Here is a 17,168-nt window from a genome sequence, read left to right as displayed (position 1 = left end):
CAGCGAGCCCGCGAGGGGCGGCGGTACGCGTCCTCCGACCTTTTCATGCCCTACTATCCACGTCGGCGTGGAGTTGAGAATAGAATAGTGTGGCGAGCGCAGCGAGCCACCGAGGCCCGAAGCGTGGCGAGCGCAGCGAGCCCCGCGAGGGGACACGGATACCTTTACAGTTATACACGTCCCCTCACGGGCTTCACAGGTGTCCGTGGCGACGTGGACACCTGTGAAGCCCGCGAAGGGACGCGTTTACCTGTGAAGGTATCCACGTGCGCTCGCCACGCTTCGGGCCTCGGTGGCTCGCTGCGCTCGCCACACTATTCTATTCTCAACTCCACGCCGACGTGGATAGTAGGGCATGAAAAGGTCGGAGGACGCGTACCGCCGCCGCTCGCCATGCTTCGGGTTGGCGTGGATCGTGGGGTGGCGTTACAAATTTGGGGGGACATTTAAGTGTTAATTGTGCCTATTTGGGCTCTGTAGCCCATTTAACATTGATTCCTATGGCCAAATCGCGGCCATTGAAGCATTAAATGTAAAATCGCGGGCAGCACTAAATTTAACATTGAACCCTATGGGAAATCGCGGTGATCGCGGGCATCGCGTCGCGGCCGTTAATGTACTGGCCGCGATCACCGCGATGGGCGCCCAACTAAGTAAAGAGTACCCAAATAAGAAACATAATCTGCCTTTAAAATATCAGAACGTGCTATACAACAAGGGATAAACTATTACAAACCTAGGTTGAACTAGATGGACACAAGTCTTTATTCAGCCTCACCTACTATGTAAGTATGCAATATTTTGTTCTGACCTTGACGTGACCAGTGTGTGTGGTTTCTGATTGCAGTGTAATAAACAGGAAATGGTTTCTCACCTGTGTGACTTCTCTGATGAATAACAAGTTCTGATTTCTGCGTAAAACATTTTCCACACTCAGAACATGGAAATAGTTTCTCACCTGTGTGAATTCTCTGATGTGATACAAGACCTGATTTATCTGCAAAACATTTTCCACATGCAGAACATGGAAATGGTTTCTCACCTGTGTGGCGTCTCAGATGTATAACAAGATCTGGTTTCCGTGTAAAACATTTTCCACACTCAGAACATGGAAATGGTTTTGCCCCTGTGTTCGTGCTTTGATGTCTAACAAGATTTGATTTCCGGACAAAACATTTCCCACACTCAGAACATGGAAATGGTTTCTCACCTGTGTGATGTGTCTGATGTAAAACAAGATGTGATTTCTGTGTAAAACATTTTCCACATTGAGAGCAAGGAAATGGCTTTTCACCTGTGTGAATTCTCTGATGTTGAACAAGAGCTGATTTGCAAGTAAAACATTTCCCACACTCAGAACATGGAAAGCCTGTATCCGCTGTATGACCTGTACTACGTGTAACAATGGCAGAGTTATTAGAAGTAAAGTCCCCTTGAGATGAAGGATCAGATGATGAATTTGCACTATAAAGCACTGGATGTATATCTGAGATAATGGTGTTTTCTCCTGGAGAATCTCGTATGATGTTATCTTCTATTTTAATGTCTGGAACGATATGCTTCCTTCTGTATTCATCTGCCGGGAATTAAATAAATTGTACGGAAATAAAACATTGATCTTACACTGAAGAGCAGATTGTCATTGTATCAGTCATTTCGATACTTGTGTAGTTTCACGGTGACACTAAATCGCATGCGATTTACTATCCAGTTCATATCCCCACTATCCATTAGGGCGTGGAGTTGACTTTATATAGTGTGGCGAGCGCAGCGAGCCACCGAGCCCGAAGCGTGGCGAGCCCCGTGAGGGGACACGGATTATGCTACTTGTGTTGTTTGACGCCAACTCCCGATATCGCATGGCATTTGCATGCAATTCAGTGGAATACAGTCCGTGTCCGCTCGCCACGCTTCGGGCTCGGTGGCTCGCCACACTATATAAAATCAACTACACGCCCTAGTGGATAGTGGGGATATGAACTGGATAATAAATCGCATGCAATTTTGTGGCGTCGTGAAACTACACAAGTACCGTAATTTCTAATCACTTTATTACAATTCTAAATGTACTTACAGCAAATCTGACTGTTGGTGAAAAGAGAAAATAAATCACCTAGAACAGACCCGCCTCAATAATGCACAATGCAACCACCCAGTCACTGTGACATCACCAACAGAACAGCAGCCATTGGCCAGTAACATTTCCCTGCCATCGTCACAGGACTGGAAGCCTCGTTATCAGTGATGTCCAACCCCAATGTCCACCCACTGACCTGCACCCATGGTAAATCCTAATTAAAAGCAGGGAAGACTCTTTATATACCTTTTTACTTTCGGAGCTATTCATTATATTCTGGTTCTAACTGGTCTCTAGACCTACTCAGTGTCCCCAATCTATGTTATAGACAAGACCAGGATTCATTCCCTTCTCTTCATGGTCTGTGTACATAGGTATGATCAGAGGAATGCGTGGACTGGGCGCATTCCCCAGTCACCCTGCACTAGAATAGTCTCTGGAGACGACAGAGCAGATCCAAGTAAATCCACAGAACTCAAACTACGTCTGGTAGATCCAGATCATCTCAGGAAGAGGCTGAAGGAGGATAAACCAGAAAAATTAAATTTTTACCTGTAAAATCTTCTTTCTGAAGCCATGGTGGATGTTGGGATTATGGGTATGGTTTGGATTGGAGGACCCAGGCATCATGGAGTTAACTTCTGGAGTTAGGCTCCTCCTACCCTATCCCCCCTGTCCTCAGGAACTAGTAAAGCTGAGTAACTGGTATAGGAGAGAAGACCACACAGAGGAACACGCACCGAGCACAAGCATAACACTCCCCTGACTGTGTCCAAAGCTAGCAGAACTCTGCCCAGACAGAGGTGTAAGGGCAGGTGCCCAGCATCCAACATGGCTTCAGAGAAAAGGATTTTACAGGTAAGACAAAAGTCATCCTTTTGACGTTCAGCCCATGGGGGATTCTGGGACTATGGGATGTCACAAAGCTGTCCCTTTATGGGTGGGAACGCTCCTGAGCTGTACTGAAGACCCCTTACCTGAAAGCAGCATCTGCTGAGGCAAAGGTGTGCAAATGATGGAATTTGATGAACATATGCACAGAAGCCCACGTGGATGCTCTGCAGGAAACACTGGTGGGCGGTGCCCACGAAGCACCAACAGACCAAGTGGAGAAGGCCATCAATGAAACTGGCACCAGTTTCCCCACCAACAGATTGGCCTGGCAAATGGTGAGACATTTTTTGGCCTGTTTTGAGGCAGGCCAGACTCTCTTATGTACATCATAGTACAAATACTCAGGTTTGCTAAATGATTGGTCAAACACACATAAATACACAGGGCCCTGACCGCAACCAACGTCTCCAAAGAATCAGAGACTGAAGAAGAAAGTTATGGAGAAAAAACTGGTACAAACATTTTCCTGGTTCCAGTCACATCCATAGGCAGAAATCCTGTCTAGTTCGTAATACCGCTCTGTTCTTATGGAATACCAAAAAGGGTGAATGATGAGAGAGACCCCCTAAGTTTAAATATCTACGAGCAGAGGACATGGTCAAAAGAAAAATAATCTTCCATGTGATCCATGGAATCCAATGTCTCAAAATGGAGCTCCCTGAAGTTTATGATGAAGTAGTGACAAATCCCACGGATGCATCAAAGGAGGCACCAGAGGTTGAAGGTGTAGGACCCCCTTAAAAGTATGAATTGTGAAAGAAGCATCCACTTGTCATTGAAACAACATAGAGACGGTTGACACCTGGACCTTCAAGGAGGAACAATGAAGGCCCAAGTCCAAACCTCTCAGGAACGCCAGAACTCTGGAGAGTCGATAGACCTTTGGGTTATAGCATTTTGAAGCGCACCATTTGAAGTACCGTTGCCAAACCCTATGATAAATCCTGGCAGAGGATAGTTTGCGAGCATGTTTGAATGACCTGAGATGACAATCCTCTCGCTCTTAAGATTGACCACTCAACAGCCACCCCTTCAAATTCAATTTGAGGAGATCCTGGTGATGACAAAGTCCATGAGACTATAAGTCCGGCCAAAGTGGGAGACAGTTTGGAGGGGCAACCGACAGTCTGAGAAGGTCCAGGTTCTTCTCGAACAATCTGGAGCCACCCGAATGGTGGTCACGTCTCATTTTTCAGCCAACCCAATACTCGTATAAGAATAGCAATGAGAGGAAAGCTGTATACCATTTGGAATGGCCAAGGTGCGGAGAGGCCATCCAAAAGGCATACTGCTGGATCCCTGGGTCCAAGAGCTGTACATGTGTAGCTGCCTGGAGGCCATTAGGTCCACCAGAGGCTGACCCCAGCATTTTGTCTATAGGTAAAATACCTCTGGGTGAAGCAGTCATTCTCCTGAATGGACATCTTGTAGACTCAGGAATTTGTTCAAGACTACTGGGATGTACACTGCCGATAGGGAGGGAAGAAACTGTTCCACCCACCTGAGAATCGTAGTGACTTCTCCCATGGTGGTGCGACTCCTGGTCCTGCCCTGGTAATTTATATAAGCACAGCTGGCATATTGCCTGTTTATATCTGCACTGGCCTGTTGTGGAGCATTGGTTCCATCTGACGAAGAGCACAGTAGATTGCCTGTAATTCCAAGATGTTGATGGGCTGGCACATTTCGTGGCTTGCTCATAAACCCTGAAAGGAACGATCTTCCACCTCTCCCCAACCTCAGAGACTGGCGACTGTGGTCAGCAGAATCTAGAATTACTTTGCAAAGGTGCGACCCATGCTGGGATGAGAAGGTTTGAGCCAACATAGGGGAGAGAGGCAAATGAAGGTAGCATTTGGGGCTTGATGTGGAAGTGAGAGCGACTCCACTGATGGAGCAGCTCCAGCTGTAGTGGTTTGGAGTGAAGTAATTTAGGAAGAGAGAAAGGTGAATCAGTTAGAATGGGATGCACTCCTGTTCCACAATATAAAAAATAGCATAATACCTATATATAGGTGTATATTTTATTGGTTCTCAATTTTTAATATATTTAAGAGTTTTTTTGAGTTTTTTATTAAACTTTTATAGGCTAGCAGGTCATCATTCTGTATTGGTGCTGTAAGTTTACAGAAAACAGTAATATGAGACCTTAAGGTTAAGTAGCGAAAGTATTAAAACAAGATATAGAATTAAAGAGAAAAAGAAATATTAAAGATTAAAAAATCACTCTGTGAACTTGTAGCTGAACGTGATAATCTGGTTACTGCTTGTATTCCGTAGTTATGCTAGTAACTCTGTTAGATGCCTGGAATGTTTCTTCAATTAGTAATAATAATATTTTCACTGTCTGTTTGCAAATGTTTATTCAGAATGTTGCCTTATACTTTGTTGCAATCCACTGTTAAGTTGTGTATCAATTTTGTATCTTAATGCCACATGCACACCGTGTGTGGTCGTGGGATTAACTTTTCTCACCACAGTCCATATAATGGATTCTTTCGATCTCTTAGATCAATACCAGTGTTTCAGGCATACACTACTATTTTGGACACAGTGGTACACACAAAGAGCATATGATGTAGTAATAAATGCGTGAAAATGCAGTAATCCTTCCCACATTAATGGGTACTTGAGATTGCACTCGCAGCTTAGTGTGTGTGCAGGATACTATCCAGAAAAAAACGTGTGCGTTACTGCATTCGATGCTCTTGGTGTATTGCTCTGTAGCCACACAGGGCAATCCTTGAATTGGATCCAACCGTGTAATGCTACACAGATTATATGTCACGATTATACTGTGTATGTTAATTGTACAGATATCTGCTCCTTAGTACTGTTGAGCAGGTGCTTGTTAGCACAAGTAACTGTCCATCTAGGTATATAGCCACACAGTGCAATCCTTGAATTGGATCCAACCGTGTGGTGCCACACAGATTAGATGTCACAATTATACTGTATGTGTTAGTGATGCGGACATCTGCTCCTTGGTACTGTTGAGCAGGTGCTTGTTAGCACAGGTAACTGTCCATCTAAGTATCTAGTGACTGTGTAACCGTTGGAGTAAAGACGCTCACTATCCTTCCAGCGCCTGTCACCAGGGATCCGTGGTTTGGAGTGAAACTGTCAAAATTCGACCATTTCGAAGCAGGACACTAGCTTTCCTATCACCCACATGCACAGATGAACCTAAACCCTGCTGTGTTTCCGAAATTACAAATCATCTCCCAGAGCTCTGCCCTCTTGTCTGCTGGTAGGTAGACCCTCTGCGCAGGGGTATCAAGCAATGCTCAAAAATGAAGCACTGTTGTGGATGGAGTTATACTGTGTTTCTGACAGTTTATTATTCATCTGTGGGATTGTAGCAGATCCTGTAAGAGGTAGAGATGAATTTGCAGATGCTTTGGAGACTGCACTAGCAGAAGGGAGTCATCCAGATAAGGTAGAACACAAGTTCCTTGTAGGTGAAGTTGGGCAGCCATCACCTTTGTGAAGACTCACTGCGCTGTGCACAGCCTTGTACTGGGAATGCCTGTCTCTCACCATAAAGCAAAGAAAATACTGGTGAACTTGACATATTGGAATGTGGAGATAGGCGTCCTGAATGCTAAGAATGCCATGAAGTCTCCTAGTTATAGAGTCAGAAGAATGGATCAATTCTGAATTTGGATACTCTCAGGAACAGGTTGCGCTGTTTCAGGTTGAGAATGTGCTCTGGAATACCCACTGGGCTTCCACACCAAGAAAAAATTTGAAGAGAAACCTTATATTTGTCACGGCAAAACGTACAATTGTTACCGCAGATCACTCACTATTACATATGTGATTTGCAGAACACACGCACTTATGGCCATTTATTAACCAAAAATAATTACACCCTATTACTTCTCGCCCATTGCCCTCATTACCCTGTACTGACAGAGGAGAATATAGTAGAGGAAGACTGTAGTGACAGAACAAGAAGAATAGGAATCTACAACACTAAAAATGTGAAATAAGTGAGATTCCAAAGAAGAAAAAGGAGCACTCACAATTCACACACTGCAAACTCACACTCAGAATAACAGACGGGAAAAACTATTCCGCAGCCGACTAGTATGACAACCTAAACACCTAGAACATTTCCCAGAGGGCAACAGGGAGAATAGAGAATAACAAGCGTGGCTTGGATCTAAAATAATTTTAGTAGCTTTAACTTTACCCCTTTTTGCACTCACCTGTGCTGGTATCTGTAGGGGTTTCCTCCTCCTTACGCTGCTGGTCACCCCTCATATACGTCTCTTCTCCTCCCTCTGTATCTTCTTCCTTAATATCAGTCACACCCGTCTTGTCTTCTCCCTCTGTAGCTTCTTCCTTAATATCAGTCACACCCGTCTCTTCTTCTCCCTCTGTAGCTTCTTCCTTATTATCAGTCACATCTGTCTCTTCTTCTCCCTCTGTAGCTTCTTCCTTAATATCAGTCACATCCGTCTCTTCTTCTCCCTCTGTAGCTTCTTCCTTAATGTCACTCACATCCGTCTCTTCTTTTCCCTCTGTATCTTCTACCTTATTATCAGTCACATATGTCTTGTCTCCTATATTTTCTGCCTTTAGATCAGCCAGATCTCCCTAAAGAACCCAGAAAACAATAAAATATCAAAGTCTGATGAAATTAATTAAAATAGAACGTTGGTTTATAATGCCCCATTCCCAGCAGTCACCTCTCTGGCCACTTCTCCTGGTGTTACTGTATAATGTCCCATTCCCAGCAGTCTCCTCTCCTGTTATCTCCCCCAGTGTTACTGTATAACGTCCCATTCCCAGCCGTCACCTCTCCGGTCACATCCCCCAGTGTTACTGTATAACGTCCCATTCCCAGCAGTCACCTCTCCTGTCAAATCCCCCGCTGTTATTGTATAATGTCCCATTCCCAGCAGTCACCTCTCCGGTCACATCCCCCGCTGTTATTGTATAATGTCCCATTCCCAGCAGTCACCTCTCCTGTCACATCCCCCGGTGTCACTGTATAACGTCCTATTCCCAGCAGTCACCTCTCCGGTCACATCCCCCGGTGTTACTGTATAACGTCCCATTCCCAGCAGTCACCTCTCCTGTTATCTCCCCCAGTGTTACTGTATAATGTCCCATTCCCGCCAGTCACCTCTCCAGTCACATCCCCCAGTGTTACTGTATAATGTCCCATTCCCAGCAGTCACCTCTCCAGTCACATCCCCCAGTGTTACTGTATAATGTCCCATTCCCAGCAGTCACCTCTCCGGTCACATCCCCCGGTGTTACTGTATAATGTCCCATTCCCAGCAGTCACCTCTCCGACCACATCCCCCAGTGTTACTGTATAATGTCCCATTTCCAGCAGTCACCTCTCCGGTCACATCCCCCGGTGTTACTGTATAATGCCCCATTCCCAGCAGTCACCTCTCCGGTCACATCCCCCGGTGTTACTGTATAATGCCCCATTCCCAGCAGTCACCTCTCCGGTCACATCCCCCAGTGTTACTGTATAATGCCCCATTCCCAGCAGTCTCCTCTCCGGTCACATCCCCTGGTGTTACTGTATAATGTCCCATTCCCAGCAGTCACCTCTCCGGTCACATCCCCCGGTGTTACTGTATAACGTCCCATTCCCAGCAGTCACCTCTCCGGTCACATCCTCCCCGTGTTACTGTATAATGTCCCATTCCCAGCAGTCACCTCTCCGGTCACATCCCGGGGTTACTGTATAATGCCCCATTCCCAGCAGTCACCTCTCCTGTCACATCCCCCGGTGTTACTGTATAATGTCCCATTCCCAGCAGTCACCTCTCCGGTCACATCCCCGGTGTTACTGTATAATGCCCCATTCCCAGCAGTCACCTCTCCGGTCACATCCTCCCTGTGTTACTGTATAACGCCCCATTCCCAGCAGTCACCTCTCCTGTTATCTCCCCCGGTGTTACTGTATAACGTCCCATTCCCAGCAGTCACCTCTCCTGTTATCTCCCCCGGTGTTACTGTATAATGTCCCATTCCCAGCAGTCACCTCTCCGGTCACATCCCCCGGGGTTACTGTATAACGTCCCATTCCCAGCAGTCACCTCTCCGGTCATATCCCCCGGTGTTATACTGTATAATGTCCTATTCCCAGCAGTTACCTCTCCGGTCACATTCCCCGGTGTTACTGTATAATGTCCCATTCCCAGCAGTCACCTCTCCGGTCACATCCCCCGGTGTTACTGTATAACGTCCCATTCCCAGCAGTCACCTCTCCGGTCACATCCCCCGGTGTTACTGTATAATGTCCCATTCCCAGCAGTCACCTCTCTGGTCACATTCCCCGGTGTTACTGTATAATGTCCCATTCCCAGCAGTCACCTCTCCGGTCACATCCCCCCCGTGTTACTGTATAACGTCCCATTCCCAGCAGTCACCTCTCCGGTCACATCCCCCGGTGTTACTGTATAATGTCCCATTCCCAGCAGTCACCTCTCTGGTCACATTCCCCGGTGTTACTTTATAATGTCCCATTCCCAGCAGTCACCTCTCCGGTCACATCCCCCCCGTGTTACTGTATAATGTCCCATTAACAGCAGTCACCTCTCCTGTCACATTCCCCGGTGTTACTGTATAATGTCCCATTCCCAGCAGTCACCTCTCCTGTTATCTCCCCCGGTGTTACTGTATAATGTCCCATTCCCAGCAGTCACCTCTCCTGTCACATCCCCGGTGTTACTGTATAATGTCCCATTCCCAGCAGTCACCTCTCCTGTTATCTCCCCCAGTGTTACTGTATAATGTCCCATTCCCAGCAGTCACCTCTCCTGTCACATCCCCGGTGTTACTGTATAATGTCCCATTCCCAGCAGTCACCTCTCCTGTTATCTCCCCCAGTGTTACTGTATAACGCCCCATTCCCAGCAGTCACCTCTCCGGTCACATCCCCCGGTGTTACTGTATAATGTCCCATTCCCAGCAGTCACCTCTCCGGTCACATCCCCCGGTGTTACTGTATAATGTCCCATCCCAGCAGTCACCTCTCCAGTCAGCAGCTGGATGATCTTGTTGGTGAGTTCCAGGATCCTCTGGTCAGTGTCTCTCTCATGTATCGGTGAGTGAGATGGAGACAGTGGGGTGTGGTTCTGGGTCCTGCTTTGTCCTCCTGACACACTGGAGCATACATTGGGTGTCACAGGATCTTTATTCTTCACTACTGTGTAATCCTGTGTTGCAGGAAACAAAAAAAAACAACAAAGTTTTATTACCATTAAAATTTGTTCTAGAATGTTCTCATCAATCTCCGAACTCATCCGTGTTTTATTACATTCCGGAAATCCCTCACCTCCCCAGTCAGCAGGTAGATGATCTCCAGGGTGAGATTTAATATCCTTTCAGTCATGTGACTCCTGTCCTGGTCCATCCCCAGAGAAGCAAGGACGTGTCTCATCCTCATGTGACTTCTAATAAAGACTCTGGTGCTTTAACACTTCACTGTCCAGGAATAGATACAATAGTTATAAACAACAGGACATGCTCATCTCTCTGTTTCATACCCAAGTAAGTTACATGTACTGTGATGGCCGCTATTAGCCTGGCGCTCACAGGAGCAGTATGAAGCAGGGACATGTTATACTGAATATATGACATGGGGATGAGGGGGAATTATAAAGCGGGCAGTAAGTTATTATGCGGATAGCCGGTGGGCATTATGAGGGGGGTTTGGGCGCTGTGATGTGGTACTGACGCCATGGTAGCGCATATGAGGGTATACAGTGCTTATTATTAGGCTGAGGTGTGCCTGAAGGGGCAGCATGGGAGTCAGGGAGGTATGAGGGGGTATGATGATGTGGGAGATGTGCAGCCATTGTATAGGAGTCCTTAGGCAATGAGGTGGGGGGATGGGGGGGGCACAGCCACGTGGTGCTGCCGTTACACCTTCATAATTCATGTGTTGCCATGTAATATCTATACACATACCCCAACCAGTCACAGCTTCCTCTCACCGCAAGATAATATGCACTCCCGACTTAAGGCATGACGTGTGCTTCTACCCGACCGACTTCCTGTTTCTGCGTTCCACTCGTCTTCCGGCAAATGCGTTCCAATTGACTTCCGTCTCTGCGTTCCACCCGGCTTTCCGCTTGATGGGGTTGACTCCAGTTTCCGCCGGGCGGCTTGCTGAGCAGCAGGAAGAGGGCCCGTGCACGGAGGCAGCAGCCGGTGATCGGTATTATAACTGTACTGTTATTATTATTACTGTTATTGTGATACCCTTTAGACTCTCACCCCTGTGCCCCCTGTTCCCTACCCTTCGTGCTGCCCAATCCTCTCCCCATCAGCTGCTGATGGTGTCATTTGTGTTTTGCATCGATGGCAGAGAACCATTGATGGTGATCCATCGATGCCCGTCACACACCGTACAGTCAGCTGCTGGGACGCAGTGTGTGGGGCTCAGTCAGTACCATTCCCCCTGTGCCGGGTGACAAATAAAAACATTGCGGCCTCCTCTGCCAGATCATGTAACGCTGTTTGTATTCTAGGTATCAGAATATGGGTTGATATAGTGCCTCCACCCCAAGCAGTGTTGTATGTGATGAATACAATTTAAACATATATAGTTGATGACAACTATCTGGGTGAGCTCGGGGAATCACCCGTAATAATGGTCCGGAGTAATAAACAATAGCACAATTTATTTATACTTATTTAAATAAGATAGGACACTGGGTAAATCTCACACTCCAATACAGTAGATGATAGCATATATACATATATCACCACAATAAGAACAGTTTTATTGTACTGGATCAGGGACTTGCTGGTACGGATATCCGATTCCTCTGCAATAACTCCTATATTAAGCAGTTATCCTACATTAAGAGATATGGCGGCAAACCGTAACCACCGTTTAGATTAAATACACTGACTACTAACATCCCACATGTCATCACAGCTTTCAATACACTTCCCCCATATATATGTATTCTAAACAGAATTATTATTGCGCAATAATATGTATATCAACCTTGTGCTCAATATATATTAGCAGGAATAGTCAAAGTATAAGCGCTTGCCTGTCTTTGTTATCTTTTTAGGATTCCTAGTGAATCACTGTATGTACAGTTCCTCTCCAACAACAGTTCATTACCTGAGTCCTGTAAGGTAAGTGTGCCGGGGAACCGGGTGACTCGTTATAAACTATATCAATATAAAGTATTTGTAATCCACATTAAGAATGTAGCGAAGGGTGTATCAGGCGAATCCGGTCGAAGGTCGAGGATGGCTAATGGGTTCGTTCCCTAGTGCTGCACTTTGCCTGGAATAATCACTCTGCCATTGGCTCCAATATAATATACTTTTCTGCTGATTATAGTATCCTAGCTGTAGATGCTGAGTCGATAATCACTCTGTCACAGGCGATCACTGGATATGATGATGGGTTCTCAGTCAGGACATCACTGGAATAGTGGCCCACAACAGTAACAATGCCAGTGACTGGGTTATAATAACTAGAGTGGCAAGGGTTTATCTATGCATCAGAGGTGGGGACGGTGCCCTCTCCTTAATTAACCTTTCCTCAAATTATCCGGTGAGAAGTATTGCCTAGGTTAATAAAAGGGACAGCCTCAACAGTGTATATATATATACTGGGTATCTTCGGAGTCTCACTCTATCCACTGTTAATATAATAGCTCTGAAGTATTACCATACAGCAGTCTCTGACAACTTTCTATAGCTCTTTTTGCTGCTTTACCGCCTCCTATATTATTTCCAGTTAGACTTTAATAACAGCTAGTGAACTAGAAAACCTGTAGCTTAATAATGGATAATATAAGGTCTGACAGTGCTTAAAGTGGTCCAAGGGAGGTGGTGGAACTCACCCCTCTACACCCACCCTTGCGGACCACACCCCTAGCACCTCCCACTTGGCAGAAGCCACACCCCTAACGCCACCCTTACATTATACCAAGGGTATTCAGTTGCGGGGCGGGGGGCAGGTATTCGGGGGTGGTGAGAGACACTAACTACACTGTGTATGGCTGACAGTGGTAGCTTTACACAGTCTGCTGGGCTGCCACCTGTCGGGAGCTTAGTGCTGACTATGCTGCTGATGAGAGGATGGATCAATGCTGAGAGGCAGACAGTGAGTCACGCTGTCTGCCTCTCAGCATCATCCTTCCTCTCATCAGCTGCAATTCTCATTGGCAGCAGGCTGCAGCATTCTAGAGACTGTGACTGTCTGTCATTGTAGGGAGTGGGCAGGCTGCAGGGCGACACTCAAAGCCGGCCCTAAACAATTTGATGCCCTAGGCAAGATTTTGGCTGGTGCCCCTGGCGCTACTTCCACCACTAACCCAGCACAGCTCCCATCACCCAGTAGTACAGATCACAGCAGCAGCCAGCAACACCCATCACCCACAGTCCTGTGCCGGCTACAGCAATGTCACCCCCATCCGCATATTTTAAAAATGGGCTGCAGGCTGGTGGTTTAGGCTTAGATGGTGGGGTATGAGGTTTAAGGTTAGGCACTACCAGGTAAGGGGTTAGGTACTAGCAGGGAGGGTTAGGCTGTGGGGTGGGGGAGGTTCGGCTGTGTGGGGGGAGGTTAGGTACTAGCAGGGAGGGTTAGGTTGTGGGGAAGGTTAGGGTTAGGTACTAGCAGGGAGGGTTAGGCTGTGGGGTGGCTGAGGTTCGGCTGTGTGGGGGGGAGGTTAGGTACTAGCAGGGAAGGTTAGGGATAGTTACTAGCAGGGAGTGTTAGGCTGCAGGGGGGAAGGTTAGTTACTAGAGACTGTAGAGGGAAGCAATTGTGTCTGCAGTATATGTAAATGACTTGTATATTAGTTATAAAAAATCTGCACCCTAACCCCCCTTTTCTCTGGAAACCTCTGTGGCAAAATAACTAACCTTATTTTCCCTGCTTGCTTGTCGGCTCCTCTGGTCTCCGGGTGTCCCCTCCCAGTGTCCAATCTATATTACACATACAGTGCTGCAGTGTCCCTGACGTTTAGAGACGTGGGAAGCCATACACCTCTACTGTAAATTGCTGCCTGGTCCCTGCATCCCTTTCAGATCTTCTGGGGACCTGTCTACCAATCTGACACTAATGAGGTGGCTGGGCTGAAAATGGTACCTTCCGTGCAGTTAATTTTTTCTAACGGGGCACACAGAGCTGTGAGGCTGTTATCAGGAGAAGAGATGGACCCAAACAGAGGCACTTAGAGGGAAGGAAAGGGAAGCAGCAGCTCCGTGGCACAGTGTCACATCAGCAGCTTTCCTGCAAACACATATTTTACACTGGGTGCAGGGCAGATCTGTAACTGGCGTCTGGGAGACCCTGCGCGGCTTCAGTAACTATACTTGCCGGACACGTGGCCCAAAAAAACAATCAAATTATTGCAGCCTGGGGGGCAGGTAGAACCCTGCCCAGCCGCCACTGCTGCAAAACCCTTACACATATTAATGCCTTCGCCGCCTACTCACCCCAGCCTCCTCCGTGTTTGTCCAGCAGGAGCAGGGCTGGTTGCAGGGCACCGGCGAGGCCTGCTCCTCCGTACACTTTCCCTCATGACAGCTGCATCCCATAATGAGGTGCGCACCATTGACGATGATGTGGTGCGACGTCAGAATGCCCGGCACTAGCATTGGGTGACACTGGACGGGCTGCGGAGGCGGGCAGTGCTCTAATACGGCTTAATACAGCCTGAGCCAGCCGCCTGTTGGTCCGCTGGACTCGCTGGGGAAAGTCTTAATGATATTGTGGGCAGGGATGGTGAAGCTGAAGGAGGCGGAACTGAGTTCCGGCTTCAATATGAACTGCCGGAACTCAGTTCCGCCCCGTTCCGGCCCACTTTAACCCCTGAGGTCTGACTTGAAAGTATTTCAGAATAATGCTGCTTAATTATCTGACTGCAGTCTCTAAGCATACATTAACATGAATAAATGACGGGCAGCCACTCTTCTGAGAATATCCAGTCTATTGGCTTTGACAGGGATCCACCTTGGCTGTGTGTATGACATAGACTGTCAGCTGTACTTGGCTTTGCTTATAATGGTAATTGGTGGGAGGTATAATTTGGTATAGTGTAGTCCGCCTTTTAGGGGATGACACCCCACTCACCACTCCCCCTTTCCTCCTATGGGGTATGTCAGCTGGTTGGGGGTCTCCCTATCTCGAGCCGGGGATTTACTGAATAGCCACAATCCCTCCCCTGTACCTCGGTCGGCTACTGCGTCACCCGGGCCATCCCCCTCAATGGCGCCACCTTCTGCCGATCACACCTCCGTCACTCCCTATGATGCCCTCCGGAATCGTCACTGCGCCTCAGCTGGACTCTCCGGCTCACATGGAGGGTATGTCTGTCAGTCACCGCCCGCTCCCGACTGCCACGGGAGTCGTCCTGCGCTGCTCTGGGTAAGCGCTTCAGCCCCCTCTCCGTTTCTTAAAATGCTGCGTCCCCCTGCCCTCAGCAATCTCCTCAGGCTTCTCCCTCTTACTCTCCCCGCTCTCCCTTATATCTCCTCGCTTTGAGCGGGCAACTGTCCTCCCGGGCTCGTGCTCCCCAACTTTATTTAACCCGTATTTATCCAACAAATTTCAATGCCAAGTCTCTCCCCCAACAGGGTTGTTGATGGTACAGTCCATCAGAATAGTCGATAGGCTAAACAGTTTAGGAATAGTCTACTTCTACTTCTTCAGGGGTTAGGGGTGATATATTCTACCATAGTATTACATATAAGCTGCATTATTATCTTTCCACATAGAACTTCAGACTATAGTTCGTTCCCTCTGTGAGGGATATACACCAGTCCATCATATATTTATCACATAACAGCATAAAGAACATATTATGCATATTAAAGCTCATACACCGTTTTACTATACTTCGTACAATTCATTTTACAGAACTAACCAATGACTGGGGATTACAATCAGATCTCCACCACTGATAGCAAATCCACCGATGATGGCCTGACATTGATTGTAAATGGGTATCACTAGCACCCTGCTCTGGAGCTGTGCACTAATGGGAATTGAAAGTTATTTTTTTGGGGGGGGGGGGGGTTGATCTGGTCTGATCCAGCGTGTGCGGGAAGACCAGCGCTCCCTGGAGCCCCAACATGATGGGAAATGATACAGTAATGGGCCCTACACACAAGACGATGTTCAGCTATTTTCTGAGCGATTTTACATAACTTAAACAAATCGCTCAGAAAATGGCAGAATATCGATGTGTAACAAAGAATATACACCGTACCACCTTAGTGGGGCGGTGTATACAGGCGCTTTGAGGTGGGTTATTTGGCAAGCTGCTCACACCATGGGGAGGTCAGCCCCCAGAGAAAAAGGGAAGAAATAGAAACAACAGGTGGTGGAGCGCTAACACAAAATTATAATTGTCCAATTGGGTATCACAAATATTTTATTTACTAAAAAAGAGTATATTAAAATAATGTATGGGTTTTAAAAAGCAATTGCATTTTCCATAATACATAAAAAGGTGCACAGCCTATTCTGGGACATATAGTATATGCATCAATACAGTTGGAGGTGTCTCACTTGTTCCTAGATACGCTCTCCTGGGATAGATATAGCGATCTCCCACATCAATTGAAACTGGTGTGGCGGGTGTCCATAAACCTGCTGGAGTTTGCTTGAGACCTGATCCAGATTGTATTGGACCTTGGGGTTAAGTCCTTGGTAAGGTGACTCCAGATGTAGTAGCAGGTGGTGGTTTCCCTTGAAATGTCCAAACAATATGAACAATGAGGAAATGGAGAGCTGGTCCAAGTAAGAGATCTTTTGTATTTCCAAAATTGTAGGCTGTAGACACTTGGACTGACGCGTTTCGTCGTCCACAGACAACTTTTTCAAAGTAATATAATAAAATGTCTGAGATTTCCCAAGCCCAGTAAGATTGCCATTGTAGACAAAGGACCATACTTTCTGTATGCTTTCTGAAGTTGTGGGAGACTCATGATTGTACAGGTAGTCTCCTGCACCCCAGGAAGCGGGAATGATGGAGAGAAGACACCATAATCGCAGGCGAGGTATGGAAGAGGCAGCGCTTAATGATGACATAATTTACCCGTGCCACTGTCTGTGAACCCACATATTCCTGTGTTGGGGGAGGGGCCGGATGACACGTCAAATATGATAAGCAGCAATAAGATATTCTAATTATCAGGTCTAAAACCTGATAGTTACTGACAGTTATATAGTGGG

General features: G+C 46.9%; 3 protein-coding genes across 3 annotated transcripts in view; 1 reads left to right on the top strand and 2 right to left on the bottom strand.

Annotated features, from left to right (window-relative positions):
- Positions 1-7,348, bottom strand: part of LOC146007468 (uncharacterized) — a 158,660-nt gene extending 151,312 nt beyond the window's left edge. The window contains exon 1 of the mRNA XM_083145842.1: positions 7,186-7,348. Coding sequence (XP_083001968.1) covers positions 7,186-7,240 — 55 coding nt within the window. The 5' untranslated portion in view covers positions 7,241-7,348. The remainder of the gene's footprint in view (positions 1-7,185) is intronic.
- LOC146007459 (uncharacterized) overlaps positions 1-17,168 on the top strand; it is a 606,258-nt gene that overhangs the window by 486,730 nt on the left and 102,360 nt on the right. The window lies entirely within an intron of this gene.
- On the bottom strand, positions 7,281-10,429 carry LOC146009547 (uncharacterized). Its single transcript, XM_083149992.1, has 4 exons — positions 10,284-10,429; positions 9,979-10,164; positions 7,339-7,576; positions 7,281-7,294 (listed from the first exon to the last, which is right to left on the bottom strand). The coding sequence occupies exons 1-4, from the start codon at positions 10,392-10,394 to the stop codon at positions 7,281-7,283; spliced, it is 549 nt and encodes a 182-aa protein (XP_083006118.1). The 5' UTR covers positions 10,395-10,429.

The sequence above is a fragment of the Crinia signifera genome, chromosome 6 (assembly GCF_055691185.1).
Source record: "Crinia signifera chromosome 6, ASM5569118v1, whole genome shotgun sequence".
Taxonomy (NCBI): Eukaryota; Metazoa; Chordata; class Amphibia; order Anura; family Myobatrachidae; genus Crinia; species Crinia signifera.
The sequence above is the reverse complement of the archived record's forward strand: the minus strand, read 5'-3'. Positions and strand labels throughout refer to the sequence as shown.

Excerpts from the sequence above, each read along its gene's own strand:
- LOC146009547 (XM_083149992.1), bottom strand. The coding sequence starts at position 10,394 with ATGAGGATGAGACACGTCCTTGCTTCTCTGGGGATGGACCAGGACAGG. Across the intron at positions 10,165-10,283 it reads TCTACCTGCTGACTGGGGAG|GATTACACAGTAGTGAAGAA; the intron begins GTGAGGGATTTC and ends CCTGCAACACAG. Across the intron at positions 7,577-9,978 it reads TCCAGCTGCTGACTGGAGAG|GGAGATCTGGCTGATCTAAA; the intron begins GTGACTGCTGGG and ends TGGGTTCTTTAG.